Below are 19,783 nucleotides of genomic sequence, written 5' to 3'. Positions count from 1 at the left end.
AATCTTGTCTAAAATCCTGTTTGAACAGCAGAATGTTGATTTTCCAGGGAGAGAAAAATTCTTACCGTGTTTTCCTGAGAGGGCACAGTTCACTTTTCCTGTTTCTTTTATCTTTCGGGTGTGTTGAAGAAGCCAGCGACAATTCCACGGATTCTTGTCCTTGTAAGACTTTTTCCAAACAGTCTTTTTCGCTATCTCTCTGTGCGACGTCGGTCCGTGACACAGATATGCTGCACAAATCATCTTTTAAAAACTTGAAAGCTCTAAAAGTTTGGGATGTCCACATGCTACGTTTAGCTTAAGCGTTGCACAGAAGCCACACAGCATCCCTGCAGCAACCAACCAGTCCTGCTTTACGACAACTGTCGTAACGGCTACACTTTGAGTGGCATTTTTCCTCCGCGAAACTCCGCGGATCCTAAGAAACTGATTTGTATCTGTAACACACAGATCAGTGTCCACGGACTTATAAAACTTACACGATGTTGTAAAAAAGAGAACGCTTTGCGATAAGCATTTTAAAAACTGAGTGATGTTCTTACAACTAATCACAAGTGCTCTGAAGGCTGCATCGTTTGTCCTGCTATCAGCAGGGTAAACATACTAGAATAAGCCAGTTTTGATTTTAAGTGCCGCAGGGGGTGCTGGGTGAGCTACAAATTCAAAATGTCATGCTGCAGCATCTGAATTTATTAATATTTCTAAACTTTTGATTTGTCACTATATATACAGTGAAGAAAATAAGTATTTGAACACCCTGCGATTTTGCAAGTTCTCCCACTTAGAAATCATGGAGGGGTCTGAAATTTTCATCTTAGGTGCACGCCCACTGTGAGAGAGAAAAAATTAAAAAAAATAATAAAATTCCGGAAATCACAATGTATAATTTTTTTAATAATTTATTTGTATGTTACTGCTGCAAAAAAGTATTTGAACACCTGTGAAAATCAATGTTAATATTTGGTACAGTAGCCTTTGTTTGCAATTACAGAGATCAAATGTTTCCTGTAGTTCTTGACCAAGTTTTCACACACTGCAGCAGGGATTTTGGTCCACTCCTTCATACAGATCTTCTCCAAATCTTTCAGGTTTGGAGTTTCAGCTCCCTCCAAAGATTTTCTATTGAGTTCAGGTCTGGAGACTGGCCAGGCCACTCCAGGACCTTGAAATGCTTCTTATGGAGCCCCTCCTTAGTTGCCCTGGCTGTGTGTTTGGGGTCACTGTCATGCTGGAAGACCCAGCCATGACCCATCTTCAATGCTCTTACTGAGGGAAGGAGGTTGTTTGCCAAAATCTTGCAATACATGACCCCATCCATCCTCCCTTCAATACAGGGCAGTCATCTGTCCCCTTTGTTGAAGAGCAGCCCCAGAGTATTATGTTTCCACCCCCATGCTTCACGGTTGGGATGGTTTTCTTGGGGTTGTTCTCATCCTCTAAACATGGTAAGTGGAGTTGATTTCAAAAAGCTCTATTCTGGTCTCATCTGACCACATGACTATCTCCCATGCCTCCTCTGGATCATTCAGATGGTCAATGGTGAACTTCAAGCGGGCCTGGACATGTGCTGGCTTGAGCAAGGGGACCTTGCTGCCCTGTAGGATTTTAAACCATGATAGCATCATGTGTTACTAATGTAATCTTTGTGACTGTGGTCCCAGCTCTCTTCAAGTCATTGACCAGGTCCTCCTGTGTAGTTCTGAGCTTTCTCAGAATCATCCTTACCCCACAAAGTGAGATCTTGCATGGAATCCCAGACCGAGGGAGATTGACAGTCATCTTGTGTTTCTTCCAGCTTCTAATAAATAATCATAACAGTTGTTGTCTTCTACCAAGCTGCTTGCCTGTTGTCTTGTAGTCCATCCCAGCCTTGTGCAGGTCTACAGTTTTGTCCCTGGTGGACTGTGATTGAGTGTGTGAACAGGTGTCATTTTATACAGGTAACAAGTTCAAACAGGTGCAATTAATACAGGTAAAGAGTGCAGAATAAGAGGGCTTCTTAAAGAAAAATTAACAGGTTTGTGTGAGCCAGATTATTGCTGATTGGTAGGTGTTCAAATACTTATTTGCAGCAGTAACATACAAATAAATTATATAAAAAAAAAAACCCTCCATGACCAGTAAAAAAAATAAAATAAAATAAAAAATCAAAGACCGAGACATCGTCCGGTATGGCAGAGCCGGGGCCCCACCCTGGAGCCAGGCCTGGGGTTGGGGCTCGCGCGCGAGCGCCTGGCGGTCAGGCCTTAGCCCATGGGGCCCGGCCGGGCTCAGCCCGAAAGACCGACGTGGGCCCGCCCTCCTGTGGGTTCACCACCTGCAGAGGGGGCCATGGGGGTCGGGTGCAGAGAGGATTGGGTGGCGGTCGAGGGCGGGTGGCCCGGCAGCCCGGTCCAATGCAGAGAGGATTGGGTGGCGGTCGAGGGCGGGTGGCCCGGCAGCCCGGTCCAATGCTCACAGCCCCTGGCTGTTGGGACGTGGAATGTCACCTCGCTATAGGAGAAGGAGCCTGAGCTTGTGCGGGAGGTTGAGAGATACTGACTAGAGATAGTTGGGCTCACCTCCACACACAGCTTGGGCTCTGGTACCCATCTCCTGGAGAGGGGCTGGATGCTTCATTTTTCTGGCGTTGCCCACGGGGAGAGGCGGAGAGCTGGGGTCGCATTGCTTATTGCTCCTCAGCTCAGTCACCATGTGTTGGAGTTCACTCTGGTGAACGAGAGGGTCGCGTCCCTACGCCTTCGGGTCGGGGACAGGTCTCTCACCGTTGTCTCGGCCTACGGGCCGAGCGGCAGTGCAGAGTACCCTACCTTCCTGGAGTCCCTGGGAGGTGTACGAGATAGCGCTCCGACTGGGGACTCCATTGTTCTCCTGGGGGATTTCAACGCCCACGTGGGCGGCGACAGTGAGACCTGGAGGGGGGTGATTGGGAAGCACGGCCTCCCCGATCTGAACCCGAGTGGTGTTCAGTTGTTGGACTTGTGTGCTAGTCACAGTTTGTCCATCACGAACACCATGTTCGAGCACAAGGGTGTCCATAAGTGCACGTGGCACCAGGACACCCCGAGCCGGAGGTCGATGATCGACTTTGTAGTCGTATCATCTGACCTTCGGCCACGTGTCTCAGACACTCGAGTGAAGAGAGGGGCAGAGCTGTCAACCGATCACCACCTCGTGGTGAGTTGGATCCGCTGGGAGGGGAGGAAGCCGGTCAGACCTGGCAGGCCCAAACGTATCGTGAGGGTCTGCTGGGAACGACTGGTGGAACCCTCTGTCAGCGAGGTCTTCAACTCCCACCTCCGGGAGAGCTTCTCCCAGATCCCAGGGGAGGTTGGAGACATGGAGTCCGAGTGGACCATGTTCTCCACCTCCACTGTCGATGCGGCCACTCGTAGCTGTGGTCGCAAGGTCTCTGGTGCCTGTCGCGGTGGCAATCCCCGAACCCGGTGGTGGACACCGGAAGTAAGGGATGCCGTCAAGCTGAAGGAGTCCTACTTATCTTTGTTGGTAGGTGGGACCCCAGAGGCAGCTGACAGGTACCGGCAGGCCAAGCGTGCCACAGCCCGTTTGGTCGCAGAGGCAAAAACTCGGGTCTGGGAGGAGTTCGGGGAGGCTATGGAGTAGGACTATCGGTCAGCCTCGAAAAGATTCTGGCAAACCGTCCGATGCCTCAGGAGGCAGAAGCAGCTCTCCACCAGCACTGTTTACGGTGTGGGTGGGGAGCTGTTGACCCTGACTGGGGATGTTGTCGGGCGGTGGAAGGAGTACTTCGAGGATCTCCTAAATCCCATCGTCACGTCTTCCGAAGAGGAAGCAGAGACTGGGGACTCAGAGGCGGACTCATCCATTACCCAGGCCGAAGTCACCGAGGTGGTTAGAAAGCTCCTTGGTGGATGAAATCCGTCCTGAGTACCTTAAGTCTCTGGATGTTGTGGGACTGTCTTGGCTGACACGCCTCTGCAACATCGCGTGGCAATCGGGGACAGTGCCTCTGGATTGGCAGACCGGGGTGGTGGTCCCTCTGTTTAAGAAGGAGGACCGGAGGGTGTGTTCCAACTATAGGGGGATCACACTCCTCAACCTCCCCGGTAAGGTCTATTCCAGAGTACTGGAGAGGAGAATTCGACCGATGGTCGAACCTCGGATTCAGGAGGAGCAGTGTGATTTTCGTCCTGGTCGCGGCACACTGGACCAGCTCTACACGCTCCGTTGGGTGCTCGAGGGTTCATGGGAGTTCACCCAACCAGTCCACATGTGTTTTGTGGATCTGTAGAAGGCGTTCGACTGTGTCCCTCTGGGCACCCTGTGGGGAGTGCTCCGGGAGTACGGGGTCCTTTGCTAAGGGCTATCCGGTCCCTGTACGACCGCAGCAGGAGCTTGGTTCGCATTGCCGGTAGTAAGTCAAACCTGTTTCCAGTGCACGTTGGCATCCGCCAGGGCTGCCCTGTCACCGGTTCTGTTCATTATTTTTATGGACAGAATTTCTAGGCGCAGCCAGGGTGTAGAGGGGGTCTGGTTTGAGAACCACAGAATCTCGTCTTTGCTGTTTGCGGACGATGTGGTTCTGTTGGCTTCGTCAAATCAGAACCTTCAGCGTGCACTGGGGCGGTTTGCAGCCGAGTGTGAAGCGTCCGGGATGAAAATCAGCACCTCCAAATCCGAGGCCATGGTTGTCGACCGGAAAAAGGTGCTTTGCCCTCTTTAGGTCGGTGGAGTGTCTTTGCCTCATGTGGAGGAGTTTAAGTATCTCGGGGTCTTGTTCACAAGTGAGGGACGGATGGAGCGTGAGATCGATAGACGGATCGGTGCAGCATCTGCAGTGATGCAGTTGCTGTATCGGTCCATCATGGTGAAGAGAGAGCTGAGTAGGGGGGCAAAGCTCTCGATTTACCGATCGAGCTATGTTCCGATCCTCATCTATGGTCATGAGATTTGGCTCATGCCCGAAAAAACGAGATCGCGAGTACAAGCGGCCGAGATGAGTTTCCTCTGCAGGGTGGCTGGGCGCTCCCTTAGAGATAGGGTGATGAGCTTGGTCACTCGGGAGGAGTTCGGAGTCAAGCCGCTGCTCCTCCACATCGAAGGGAGTCAGTTGAGGTGGCTTGGGCATCTTTTCCGGATGCCCTCTGGACACCTCGCTGGAGAAGTGTTCCGGGCACGTCCCATTGGGAGGAGGCCCCGGGGAAGACCCAGGACATGCTGGAGGGACTACATCTCTCGGCTGGCTTGGGAATGCCTTGGGGTTCCCCCAGAGGAGCTGGGGGAGGTGTGTGTGTGTGTGGATCGGGAGGTCTGGGCGGCTTTGCTTGAGCTGCTGCCCCCGCGACCCGACTCCAGATAAAGCGGTAGAAAACGGATGGATGGAGAGAAAAAAAAAAAAAAAAAAAAAAACCACAGTGTGATTTCCGGATTTTTTTTAAGATTATGTCTCTCACAGTGGACATGCACCTAATATGAACATTTCAGACCCCTCCATGATTTCTAAGTGGGAGAAACCACAGTGTGTCCAAATTCTTATTTTCCTCACTGATTATATCTATCTATATATATATATCTATCTATCTATATATATATATGAGGTCTGTGAGAAAAGTATACGACCCTTTTATTTTATGCAAAAACTATATGGATTTGATTTATATGTTTTTACGTCAGCCAAGCTTGAACCTTCGTGCACATTCGTGAGTTTTTCCACGCCTGTCGGTTGTGTCATTCGCCTGTGGGCAGGCTTTGAGTGAGCACTGGTCCACCCCTCTCGTCGTTTCATTGCGAGGAAATGGCGGAATGATTTGGGCTTTTTTTCCATCAGAATTTTTTCAGAAACTGTTAGAGACAGGCAGCTGGAAGCCATTCGAAAAATTTATCTGGCTTTCGGTGAAAATTTTACGGGCTTCACAGAGAATAAGGAGTGTTACTACAGCTTTAAGGACGGCCCACAATGGCGCACCACGCTCCGAGCCGCCATCGAGAGGCAGAAACCACCACATCATTTCTAAACGGATGGCTGTGTGGAGCCGGGACCGTCGTGTGCAATTTCTCTGGTTATCACAAGAGCTGGACATCAGCCATTTTCTGGCAGATTTCACTTTTAACAAGAGATTTTGTCATGGAAAGCCGCACGGAGGCTTTGCGCGTCACGACCGAGTCGCTGATGAAGCGAGACAAAGGAACACCTCCATTTCGGAGTGTTAGAGGACAAGTTGGGACATGCCTATCTTGGCTTTCAGTGCTTACCAGTCGAGTGAGTTTAAGAGAAATTGTGGAGAGCTGGGCTTGTCCTCTGGCACAATGAACACAATGCGCGTGCGCTTTCTTCGCTCACTGCTTCTGGTGTTACAATTGCGGGACGGATGCGGGACCCACAAAGAATCCAAGTCATCAAAAAGATACAAACCTCTCTCAGTGGCCATGGAGCTCTGCGGCTGCGGTTACCGAGACCATGCAGCGCTGCGGATTTTTCCGCAAGAATTCTATCCTTGCAGGCTGTTGGAGCGCTCTGCATCAAAACAGCGAGCGTAGTCTGTGGACCTGCTGCCAGATTTTGGCCGCAACTCCGCACAGCAGACGGGGGACGGTGCGAGTGGCCCGCTGCGGCACTTACCGAGCCCGCAGACTCGGTAAGCGCATCGGAGGCAGTGAGAACAACTGGTGATGCCGACCGGTGCCGTGACCGGCCTGCCTGATAAGGACGCAGAACAGAATGCGCTGTAAATAAATAAAAAAGCATGCAAAATTGCACACACAATTTAAAAAAAAAAAAAAAAAAAATCTGCGAAACTGCGAGGCCGCGAAAGGTGAACCGCATTATAGGGAGGGACCACTGTGTGTGTGTGTGTATATATATATATATTTATTTATTTATTTATCTCCATACAAACACACACACACTTCCAATGAAGTTGGGACGTTGTGTAAAATGTATATTAAAAACAGTATACAATGATTTGCAAATCCTCTCCAGCCTATATTCAATTTTCAAACAGATATTTAATGTTCAAACTGATAAACTTTATTGTTTTTGTGCAAATATTTGCTCATTTTGAAATGGATTCCTGCAACACACTTCAAAAAAGCTGAGACTGTGGTATGTTTACCACTGTGTTACATGACCTTTCCTTCTAACAACACTCAGTAAGTGTTTGGGAACTGAGGACACTAATGACCGGGTATAAAAGGAGCATCCCCAAAAGTCTCAGCCATTCACAAGCAAATATGGGTCAAGGATTACCACTCTGTGAACAACTGCATGAAAAAATGTTCAAATTGCAAGGAATTTAGGGATTTCATCATCTACAGTCCATAATACAATCAGAAAATTCAGAGAATCTGGAGAAATTTCTACATTTAAGTGGCAAAGCCAAAAACCAACATTGAATGCCCGTGACATTCAATCCCTCAGGCGGCACTGCATTAAAAACAGACATCACTGTGTAAAGGATCTTACCACGTGAGCTCAGGAACACTTCAGAAAACCACTGTCAGTTAGCACAGTTCCTCGCTACATCTACAAGTGCAAGTTAAAACTCTACCATGCGAAGCCAAAGCCATACATCAACAATATCAAGAAACACCACCACCTTCTCTGGGCCTGAGCTCATTTGAAATGGACAGACGCAAAGTGGAAAAGTGTGCTGTGGTCTGATGAGTCCACATTTCAAATTGTTTTTGTAAATCATGGACATAGTGTCCTCTGGACAAAAGAGGAAAAAGACTATCCAGATTGTTACCAGCTCTAATTTCAAAAGCCAGCATCTGTGATGGTATGGGGGTGTGTTAGTGCCCATGGCATGGGCAACTTACACATCTGTCATGGCATCATCAATGCTGAAAGGTACATCGAGGTTTTGGAGCAACACATGCTGCCATCCAAGCAACGTCTTTTACAGGGACGTCCCTGCTTTTATATTATATATATATGCTAGGCATGTGAATCTTATCACCGACAATTCGATACGCACCTCGATACACTACCACAATATGATACATGACAATAGTACAGGTGATACGATTCACCCGTTCCCGATTCGATGCCGACTCAATTCCTCACAATGTGATAGGATTTGGTGCAATACGATCAGTGATAGGTACTGATAAGATTTTATGGTTATCAATTCCGCTTATCGATCAGATTCTTTGTGGATTCCCTTAACACCGCTTGTGAATTTTATGTGTACTAAAAGTAGGATTTACAGGTTTTCTATGTCAACAACATTGTACTGAGTCTTAAAGTAAATAAATATGAAATTGGTCACTGGACCGTTGATTTCTGGACATCAACAAAAAATAAATAATATCTGTACATGGTCACTGAATCCTTGATGTACATGATGGATCATTGATCTCTGGACAAACAGAAATAAACAAAATCTGTAATTTTTGTCAAAAGCATTTCCTTTCAGATATTAATAACACAAATGTAACTCCATAGACTGAGCTGAGCTCTTCAGCCGGCTGAGCTGCACATCAGGATGCAATTCATAAAAAAAAAAAAAAAAAAAAAAAAAAAAAAAAAAAAAAAAAGGATGTCTTATTTTTGGGGGGGGAAAAAAAAACTGGTTTGGTCAGGTGTAGTTTATTGTCTGTATTATAACGTTTGGAAAGAGGTGTCATTTGATTTAAAATGGTGATTCGCTCTGAAGCTATTAATTCAGACCAAAACCTGTGCCGCTCTTTGGAGCTGTGCACTTCGTCCCACAAAACAGAGGATATTATTATTTCCTTTACTTGATGGACAATTTCAGTTTACGCAAGGCTGGTGCTCATGCCAGAGAACCATTGCATAAAACTCCGGTGTGGAACATTGGCTGATTCTCATTTCTTGCCAGCAACAAGATGAGAGTCGCAGTTCGTGACATCTTTAAATGCCTTTGAGAGGGGGTAATAAAGATATTACGGACCTGCTGCTGGAAGCAAAGCAGAGAACCAGCAAACAGCGGGTCGAAGCATTGGTTAATGCTTCAAGCAAACCCGATGCAGTCTGCAATCAACGTAAGACAAGCTTCAAGCACAGAGTTACATTTTACTGACATGGGTGTGAAAAAAAAATCTCAGAAAACCAATTTTTTTTAGATATCTGTTTATTTTTGTGGCATTATTAGCAGAAAATAGTTGGCTTTCGATCTATAACCTTTCTGTAGTCATGAAAATATGTTATTAAAAAAAGTACTGATATATGGTGAAAATCGCATGAAATTGCTGTTTGTTTGTTTTTTAGTTGAAAATTTCGGACAGTGCCACCTATTTTGCCCTGTTATACATTTTCTATTAATATAGGCACCCAAAAAGTTTGCATGGAACTCACAAACCATATTTGAAATTTCAAAACTCCAGTTTTTAGGTATTCCATTACAATTTGTCTAAGAAAATCAGTGCCAAATGACAAACAAGCAAAGTTGAAAATCACAACAAAATTTAGACATTGGAGCCAAATGCGGAACTTCTAATACTTGTGTACTCCAAATTATTCATGGTAAAATTTTGATATTTCACAACAACTGTGAACATATGTTAATACACAAAATAATCAATTTTTATCTATTGGTAAATACAGCATGCTTATGTCACAAATTAGACAGCCAGCCATATCAGAAGTTCAATGCGTGAAAAAAAATACTGCCCTGTAAAAAAAAAAAAAAAAAAAAAAAAAAAAAAAAAACCCAAAAGATTTTCATCCTACCTCAATGAAAAACATTTTTCTATTGCCAAATATATGTCAATTAATGAGATTGTATTTAGATAGCTGCATCTCCTGTATTTTTTGCAATAATTTTTTTTTTTTTTTTTTTTTTTTTACAAAGACCTTCACCGTGGTGCTGTAGAGGTATTTTTGAAAACATGGTGTATGTCATGAGTTTAGATCTATTTCTGAAACAGATATCTATCACCAGGAACGATGTTCCTGCTCACTACAGAAAAAGCACACTGCTTAAGTCAACCAATGATACTGTCATTGTGCAGTGGTATGGAAATGGAACCTTCAGCAGGATTAGGTCTTCAAATGTTGATCTCCTAGCTGAGAAGAGTTGATGCAAGCAGGGCTTCTCACAATGAAAATACATTGCACCTCTACCATATGGCACTGTCTGAGCTGAGACAGGACTAAAATGTTAAGAATATTGTAGAATTTCAAGAAAATAAGTTCATATGTTTTGATGAATTTAGTTTAAGCAACCTATGGTAAGACCGCTGTCTCATAGGTCTGTAAAACTTAGTTACTGCCAAGGTTAGATATAGCTTCGGTTAAGTTCACATAACTTTTGTGGATAAAGATTTTGTATCAATTCTTTCGATTATATACTGATAAGTATTTTGTTCAGCTAGAAACAGTATTTTTATTGTGTTATAAAAAAAAGTTTATTTTTTTGGCTTCTATGTCAGTAAAATGTAACTCAGTACTTGAACCATGTCGTAGAAAAATGATCATTTACCAATAAACACCCTCAAAAACAACGGCCGCTTCGGTATCCCGAAGTAAAGGACTGATAAGGGAAAAGTTGAGCAAAAACGCAATTGATGATAGAAATGTGCTTTCTGGCTTCCGTCTGTGGTGCATTGAATGTGCATGGGGGGGGATTACCACAACCAGGCAGCGAGCGATGCAACCTGTCAAATGAATCGTTGCACTCGCATCATGCATGTTTTATGACATCGGGGTGAATGTGAGGCACTGATGTAGGGAAGCACCGAGCTACAATCTGCTGATACTTTTCCAATTCGATACCAGAGCTCTGTTTGCGTTAATATTATTATTGTTGATTTTATGAGGATTTTCTTAAAAAGGAGACCTGAAAGTTGAGCTACAATTTGCCAGAAGGTGTTTTGGTGAAAGAATTAAGTACTTTTATAGATTTAAAAGCTCTCTCTCTCCCTCTTCCCCCCACCCCCCGCGCACAAACTTCAAACTTTTGGTAAACACGAAGCCTTTCAACTGTAAAATAAATATCAACGCTCACGATTTTAATGGATTTAATGGAGACTTTTTTCCCCTTTCAGCAGACAGAATCGCTGTCCTCCTCTACATGCTGAGCTGGTGTTTTACAGCCTCGGGACAGTGAAGCAGGTAACTTTTTAGCACATATTTTCAGCAACAATTCAGTTATTTTTTTGGAAAATCCGTGCTCAACGAACAGACAATTTGAAGCCAAGAGCTGAGCAGAAATTTGCTGCTAACCGCAGGTAGAACACTGCGGAAGAGAGTAATTTCCAATACATGAATTATGTTGCATCGGAACCCGATAATGAGCCAGAATCGAATCGGTCTCATCCCTACATTGATGTTTAAAGCGCTTTGAGTGTCTGATGCAGATGGAGAAGTGCTATATAAATGCAGTTTATTTGTATATCTATCTCAGAGGTGGGACGAACTCACCGTCAAGTCATGAATTGGCAAGTCTCAAGCCAGCTTGCAAACAACTGGTGGTCATTATGACTTTTGAGACTTGCTGCTTCATGACTTGACAGTGACTTTGTCCCACCTAATATATATATATATATATATATATATATATAAATAAAGGTTGTCTGATTAATCAGTTAACAAAATGAATGATTGTTGCAGAACAGTGCCATCAAGACTGTATGAGCAGATAAGCAGCTGTTTATGAAATGACCCCTCCCAACACACACGTAGCCCTCGTCTTTGCACCAGCTGCTGCTCTACAACTGAGTTGCAATGCTCCCAGTGTGTAGACGCTATGCGACACACTGCAACTAAAATGCTATGCTGGGATACTTAAACTTAAAGCATTACTGTCCCCAAAAAAAGGCAAATGTAATGCAAGATGTGCTTAGTGACATTACCAGAGTTTTTCAGTTGTATTGGTTCTAGCTAAGTCACAAGTAATATGCTCCAATTTCAGTGAGGAAGCAGGACTCAAATAATAGATATGACTTCAGCAAATGAAAGCCAATCGCAGAATAATTGTTTTTGTAAGTTCTCCTATATTGCCTTGAAAAATGGTAATGTCAGTTTTATCTGAACTGTTGAGCAACAGTGCAATGTGGCTATTACCTGTAGATTATTGAGAGGCTCCATCTTCATGACAGGCCCCACAGTACTTAGGGGAAGGGTCACTTCGATACTATGGTTTGGACTGAGAGGTGTGAGAATCTGTAGTGGGCCAGCTGGAGCAAGACCAAAGCTACACAGGAGCAGAGAGGAGAAAAAACAAAGCTCAAGTCTCAAAGATGTGTCAGTAGGCAAACAGCTCATTCACTGATTAGTTTGCAAGTGTCCTGACCTGTTTCTGTTAAACTGGATCGCAAAGTCAGTCATGATACTCATTGCTTTATTAGTGAAGGTCATTTCCATTTGAATTACTCCAGCACGACGAGCAAACGTCCCAGAGATCTCCAAACCCTTTGCCTTCATAGCTGGAAGCCAAACCTGAATACAAACATGAAAATATTTTTCCATGCATTTTCTTTAAATATTCTCACTAGATAATTTGATGTCTTTTGTGAAATGATGATCACCGTTTTAGGGGGTGTGTACGCTCCCATTGTTATACCAACTCCACCACCAAGGTCAAACAAGTCATCAAGACCACCACTACTAGGAGCACTGAAAGAGGCTGGCATTACAGCTGGAGAAGCACCAAAACCACCAGTCATCTGTGCATTATAAGAAGAAGAAGAAAAAAAAAATTCACACAACATTCCTCCTCTGAACAAAGTGCAACAACACTCAAAGACATTACTTACAGCAGGGCTTCCTCCAAGGTCACCACCCAGCTAAGAAGAGATGAAATTAAACAAATTCATGTCATCTTTTGGTGAAAAAAAAGATTGAAGAAAAATGCATTTCCATGATTCATTAAAGATGCAGGATGTACTCAAACAAGCAACAGCTACCATAGGGAAACACCAGCAGGGTGTTCCTAATATTAGTACGTCACGGGAACACTGCTGAGTGGGTTCATTGGCTTCTGTGATAATGAAAATGGTTGGGTGTGCACTGTGCAGTGACTGAAATTAGGGAATACAGTAATGCCAAACACTGATAAAGCTAAGCCACATGGGGTGGGGGGGTGACAATTTTCAGAAAGGCAGTCTAAGAGGAAAAACGGAACCATAAAACTAAGTGCAAACAGGCACAGGGTTCAATTGCTGACAAAAGGCTATCCAAAGGACATACTGGTTTAACACAGTACAAAAAAAATAAAGGGGGGGTCAGCTGGTGCTGGCCTTTATCAGTCTATTGCCTTGGACCAACCTCAGTGGGGCTGTAATCTGTGGGCGATGGGGACTGATATGAGAGCTGAGGTGACTGAGGAGCATTTGTCCGCAGTGGAACGGGAGGCTGATTCACCGCAGGGCCCAGACATAAGAAAAGAAATGGAGCTCAAGGGTTTGACAGCATGCTTATGGCAGATATCAGGGTCATAAAAGATGACAAATGAATGGAGATGTCAGGCTGATGCATGACAACTACAGAATAAAAGCAGTGATCACAATCTTAGCACTAAAACTATCTGTCGTGGTATAAAACTGTTCCCCCTCTCCCTCTGCGTAGTTACCGGCTCAGACTCATCCCCCATCTGAAGTGCAGCATTGAATAAAATAAGGAAGACACAAATAATATATTAAAAAAAGACATTACTATCCTCAAGTCACACTGGTATTAAAGGTGTATACAGAGGTATACATAAACCAGCGCTGGGTGTGGGGCTGAGGTGAGTCATGTGAGCAGCTTTTTAGATCCCGAAGACTAGCATAAATCAAACATACCAAGCTATCCAGTCCTCCACCAAGAAGGTCCATAGCCCCCATCTGCATTCCAGAGGAGGGTGGTAGTGGTCCTGTTGTTGCAGGAGGTGTGAGGTCCAGGTTGAGTAAGTCTCCCAGGAGGTCTCCCTGGGAGGGAATAACAGCAGGGGGTGCCTCAGAGACACCAGCAGCAGATCCTGTGTCTGGGCTCTCTGCACTATCGCCACTACAAGTCACAAAGTGAAATAATGAAGAAAAACATGTCAACTAGAGATGGGTATTATTAAGATTTTAACAGTAGTACTACTTAGTGGTTCAGTACTTCAGTGGTATTCTTATCAGTACTTTTTGGGGTTGGGAAAAAAAATTATACATACAAATATATATTTATTAACTGAATTAACATAGCTTTATTTTTCATGTACAATTTAAAGTGCATATCACTTGTAAATAAAATGTCAAATGAGCTGACTATTCTAAATAAATAAGGAATTATTTCTCAAGAATATGCCCTGAGAAATAAAGTCTTACACATTGGAAATTAAATCTGATTTCACCTGCTGCTGATAAACACCTGAACCTCTCAGAAAACTGGAGTTTGATGACATCATGTAGGGTAACGCCCCTCGAGATGCTTTATCAAGATGAACGGAAAAGAAAAAACAAGATTTTCTTTACAGGGTGAAAATCACTGATTTTGTGTACTTTGACAGTGAATACATAAAAAATAATTGAAATGCGTGTTTTGCAAGGATGCAGTAAAGCGACTAATGTTCCTTATTAAGTGAACAGATTTAAAAGATAATATTTTGAGGAGAAAAGTCTTGTTTTGTTTTTTGTTTTCTTGGGTGCCTCTGGGACAGACTTAAGAAATGAAGCCCAGCACAGCATGAGAATTATCTTCAAAACATGGATCCAACAACAGATTCTATCCTTCCCATCATTTGTGTGGCCATGAGAACAATTAAAGCACAATCGCTCATTTGTGGTTTGCGCCACCACATCGTGTTGCGTCATGCGGGACACCGGCAAGTCTCACAGAGGAAGCCGCATCTGTGATCAGGGAGTCAGACATAGCCCGACAACTGGCCTGAATTAGGCCGGATACTGGCGGCCATTTAGGAGTAGGAATTCCCACTCCTAAATGATCAATAGCAGAGTAGTACTCATGCCATCATCAAAAGAGGCGTGCAGGACCAAAAACATATATCAGTGAAAAACCAAATGATCAGCACAGCCACAGCACTCCCAGACAAAAAAAAAATTTTATTTAACAAAAAAATAAATGTAACATTTCGGGCAGACACCCTTCGTCAGACAGGGCTGTCTGCTTCATCTGTCGGATCATTTGGTTTTTCCTCTGTGTACGAGCACAGCATGAGTGAAACCAGAGACATCAATCATTATTATTCAGTCTTCTTGAGATGTATGCAATTCTTTTTGTGAATACACCCGCTGGTTAGAAAAAGGCAGAGATGGACAAATGTTGATCACAAAACACAAGAATGAAAAATATTACATTTGGAGACAAAATGTCTAATCCGCAACTAGACTTATAAATAAAGCCAGAGACCACCATTTACCACCCTGCCCCCCACTCCCACAAAGTACAGACTGATCATCCCTGCACTTAAAGGTACTGTACATCTGCATGCCTTTGCACAGCCCCATTCAACTGTTACATTTATTTGACAGTGAACATATTTTTGCCTATTTGTCTACTCAACTCCTTTACTTCTTACAGAAGTATTTTTTTCCATTTCTTTTTATTGTTGTTTATGCACCAATGACACCAGATCAAATTCCTTGCATGTGAGAACTCTGCAATAAACTCAATTCTGTCTGTAATAAAGCAACCCAGATTGACTGTGTGCACTGGTGTAAGTCATGAAGTGGACTATAACCAGATATAGGTGGAGTGACTTTCAGACAACAAATAGTCAGCACCTGAGGTTACATTACTATTATCGCTAAAATAGCTGTGAATCTGTCATGCATTTTTCAGATGCTGTATGACTAACTTTTTTTTTAATAAATCAGATACATCAACACTCGCACAAGATAAAAGAGTCTGAATCAATGATTCATAATCTGGTATATATTTTGTTAAATGTTGACTGTAGTGAGCTATGCCCTTTAATATGAATAAGTGCAACCACATTTTTGAACATTTAATTCTCTACCCCTGTCTTCATGCTCTACACACCCACAGATTCCAAATGAGAGAAAGAGAGCTCTAAAGTTATTTAATTTCTCCAGTACCAAAGCAGTACAGATAAAGGGTGGACCTTCCTGATACTCCGGTCTTTACCGATTTAGCCCCAGCACCCCTTTAACACTGGGTTATATACCCATCCAAAATTGTCAACGCCTGATTCAGGGTATCCATTGTGCCAGTGATGACATTTGATTAGTATTTGGAAACAAGATATTTGGAAGTCATCCCTACCAGATGCCTGAACCACCTCAGCTAGCTCCTTTCAACACGAAGGAGCAGCGGCTCTACTCCGAGCTCCCCACAGATGACTGAGCTTCTCACCTTATCTCTAAGGGAGACACCAGCCACCCTCCTAAGGATGCCCATTTCGGCCACTTGTACCCGCGATCGAGTTCATTCAGTCTTGACCCAACCCTCATGACCATAGGTGAGAGTAGCAGCGAAGATTGACCACTAGATCGAGAGCTTCACCTTTTGGCTCAGTTCCCTTTTCATCACAACAGTACAGTAAAGCGAATGCAATACAGTCCCTGCTGTGCCAATTCTCCGGCCAATCTCACGCTCCATTGTCCTCTCACTTGTGAACAAGACCCTGATGTACTTTAACTCCTTCACTTGGAGCAAGACCGCATTCCCTACCCGGACAAGGCAATCCATCAGTTTCCTGCTGAGAACCATGGCCTCAGATTTAGAGGCGCTGATCCTCATCCCAGCCACTTCACACTCGGCTGCGAACAGATCCAGTGAATGTTGGAGGTCACAGGCCAATGAAGCCAACAGGACCACATCATCTGTAAAAAGCAGTGATGAGACCCTAAGCCCACCAAACTGGAAACCCTCTTCCCCCCCCCCCGACTATGCCTCGATATCCTGTCCATGAATATCACAAACAGGACTGGTGACAAGGCGTAGCCCTGGCAGAGGCCAACCCCCACCAGAAACAAGTCTGACTTACTGCCGAGCACCCGAACACAGCTCTCACTTTGTGAGTACAGCGAGTGGATTCAATCTCTGTACTCAACCAATCTCTGAAGTCAAACACTTCTGGCCTAAACATCCATAGAACATGGCGCACTAAATATGTGATGAGCTTGATCACAGCTATGTTCAACACAGGAAATTTGAGAAAAATCACAAGTGCATAGTCCAGAATGAAATCTACATTTACATATGTTCCGGGAGGATAGGTTGCACTTGTCCAAAATGTCTCTTTGGAAAATGAAGGAAAAAAAAAGTTGCACCATTGTATAAGTCACAGTTAATGCCAGAAGAAACAAAATTAATTTAATTGCCACATGATTAGACAGAGATAGAAAGGTTGATAGATGGAGACAGACTGATAACATTAAGGAGCACAGCTAATGAGCTAATTAACAGTAACAGTTTGTTACCTGTTCTCCTAGTACAACCCCCAATTCCAATGAAGTTGGGACATTGTGTAAAATGTACATTAAAAACAGAATACAATGACTTGCAAATCCTCTTCAACCTATATTCAATTGAATACACCACAAAGACAAGATATTTAATGTTCAAACTGATTGACATTGTTTTTGTGCAAATATTTACTCATTTTGAAATGGATGCCTGCAACACATTTCAAAAAAGCTGGAAAAGTGGCAAAAAAAGACTGAGAAAGTTGATGAATGTTCAAACAACACCTGTTTGGAACATTCTACAGGTGAAGAGGTTAAATGGAAACAGGTGAGTGTCATGATTGGGTGTAAAAGGAGCATCCCCAAAAGGCTCATCCGTTCACAAGCAAGGATGGGGTGAGGATCACCACTTTGTGAACAACTGCGTGAAAAAAAAGAAAAAAAAAATAGTCCAACAGTTCAAGAACAATGTTTCTCAACATTCAACTGCAAGGAATTTAGGGATTCTGTCATCTACTAGGGGTGTGGGGGGGAAAAAAAAAAGAATCGATTCACATCCGAATCGCGATTATTTATTACGATTCTGAATCTATCCAAAATGTCCAAGAATCGATTTTTAAAAAGCATTTTTAAAAAACATTTTCTTGCTTACTCGCTGCGCATACTGTTTGTCAGGCAACGGCTTCCATACTGCAGTGTCCCCGTGAGGGGAGGGTCCGGCATGCTTCAAACATTCGTGAGCTGCAGCTTAGCATGGCGGACAAAGAGCTAATTCAGCCAGCACCGTCTTTGCTGAAGGCAAATGTCTGGGTGCATTTTGGATTTTATTATTTGCTGCATAAGAAGGAGCTTGACATGACTTATGCAGTGTACAAAATCTGCAAAACGAAAGTCAAGTACTTCGGAAACACTTCAAATCTGCAAGCCCACATGCTACGCCATCACCCGGAGCTAAGAGAAGCGGAGCAGCGGTATCTGCCAACTACTGACCAGTGCTTCGCTAAACTGCCAACCAACTCTGAACGAGCAAAGCAGATAAGTAAATTTACATCTACAACCCCTGGCAAAAATTATGGAATAACCGGCCTTGGAGGATGTTCATTCAGTTGTTTAATTTTGTAGAAAAAAGCAGATCACAGACATGACACAAAACTAAAGTCATTTTGAATGGCAACTTTCTGGCTTTAAGAAACACTATAAGAAATCAGGAAAAAAAGATTGTGGCAGTCAGTAACGGTTACTTTTTTAGACCAAGCAGAGGAAAAAAATATGGAATCACTCAATTCTGAGGAAAAAATTATGGAATCACCCTGTAAATTTTCATCCCCAAAACTAACACCTGCATCATATCAGATCTGCTCGTTAGTCTGCATCTAAAAAGGAGTGAACACACCTTGGAGAGCTGTTGCACCAAGTGGACTGACATGAATCATGGCTCCAACACGAGAGATGTCAATTGAAACAAAGGAGAGGATTATCAAACTCTTAAAAGAGAGTAAACCATCACGCAATGTTGCAAAAGATGTTGGTTGTTCACAGTCAGCTGTGTCTAAACTCTGGACCAAATACAAACAACATGGGAAGGTTGTTAAAGGCAAACATACTGGTAGACCAAGGAAGACATCAAAGCGTCAAGACAGAAAACTTAAAGCAATATGTCTCAAAAATCGAAAAATGTACAACAAAACAAATGAGGAACGAATCGCAGGAAACTGGAGTCAACGTCTGTGACCAAACTAAGGAACCGCCTAAAGGAAATGGGATTTACATACAGAAAAGCTAAACGAAAGGCATCATTAACACCTAAACAGAAAAAACAAGGTTACAATGGGCTAAGGAAAAGCAATTGTGGACTGTGGATGAAAGTCATATTCAGTGATGAATCTCAAATCTGCATTGGGCAAGGTGATGATGCTGGAACTTTTGTTTGGTGCCTTTCCAATGAGATTTATAAAGATGACTGCCTGAAGATAACATGTAAATTTCCACAGTCATTGATGATATGGGGCTGCATGTCAGGTAAAGGCACTGGGGAGATGGCTGTCATTACATAATCAATAAATGCACAAGTTTATGTTGATATTTTGGACAATTGAAAGGACGTTTGGGAATGATGAAATCATTTTTCAAGATGATAATGCATCTTGCCATAGAGCAAAAACTGCAAAAACATTCCTTGCAAAAAGACACATAGGGTCAATGTCATGACATAGGGTCAATGTCAATGAGCAGATCTGATTTGATGCAGGTGTTAATTTGGGGGATGAAAATTTACAGGGTGATTCCATAATTTTTTCCTCAGAATTGAGTGATTCCATATTTTTTTCCTCTGCTTGGTCTAAAAAAGTAACAGTTACTGACTGCCACAATCTTTTTTCTTGATTTCTTATAGTGTTTCTTAAAGCCAGAAAGTTGCCATTTGAAATGACTTTAGTTTTGTGTCATGTCTGTGATCTGCTTTTTTCTACAAAATTAAACAACT

At 43.4% G+C, this 19,783-nt stretch overlaps 1 protein-coding gene across 5 annotated transcripts in view; it reads right to left on the bottom strand.

Moving 5' to 3' along the window:
• ap1b1 (adaptor related protein complex 1 subunit beta 1) overlaps positions 1-19,783 on the bottom strand; it is a 95,986-nt gene that overhangs the window by 26,312 nt on the left and 49,891 nt on the right. For 3 of the 5 annotated variants that reach the window (XM_034170308.1, XM_034170309.1, XM_034170307.1), the window contains exons 14-20: positions 13,729-13,933; positions 13,518-13,538; positions 13,214-13,300; positions 12,703-12,732; positions 12,475-12,612; positions 12,240-12,385; positions 12,011-12,140 (exon numbers count right to left, since the gene is read on the bottom strand). In XM_034170308.1, the coding sequence (XP_034026199.1) occupies positions 12,011-12,140; positions 12,240-12,385; positions 12,475-12,612; positions 12,703-12,732; positions 13,214-13,300; positions 13,518-13,538; positions 13,729-13,933 (757 nt within the window). The remainder of the gene's footprint in view (positions 1-12,010; positions 12,141-12,239; positions 12,386-12,474; positions 12,613-12,702; positions 12,733-13,213; positions 13,301-13,517; positions 13,539-13,728; positions 13,934-19,783) is intronic. The other 2 variants (XM_034170310.1, XM_034170311.1) reach the window with 2 other exon arrangements.

Source organism: Thalassophryne amazonica, chromosome 5 (assembly GCF_902500255.1).
Source record: "Thalassophryne amazonica chromosome 5, fThaAma1.1, whole genome shotgun sequence".
In the NCBI taxonomy this organism is placed as follows: Eukaryota; Metazoa; Chordata; class Actinopteri; order Batrachoidiformes; family Batrachoididae; genus Thalassophryne; species Thalassophryne amazonica.
The sequence above is the reverse complement of the archived record's forward strand: the minus strand, read 5'-3'. Positions and strand labels throughout refer to the sequence as shown.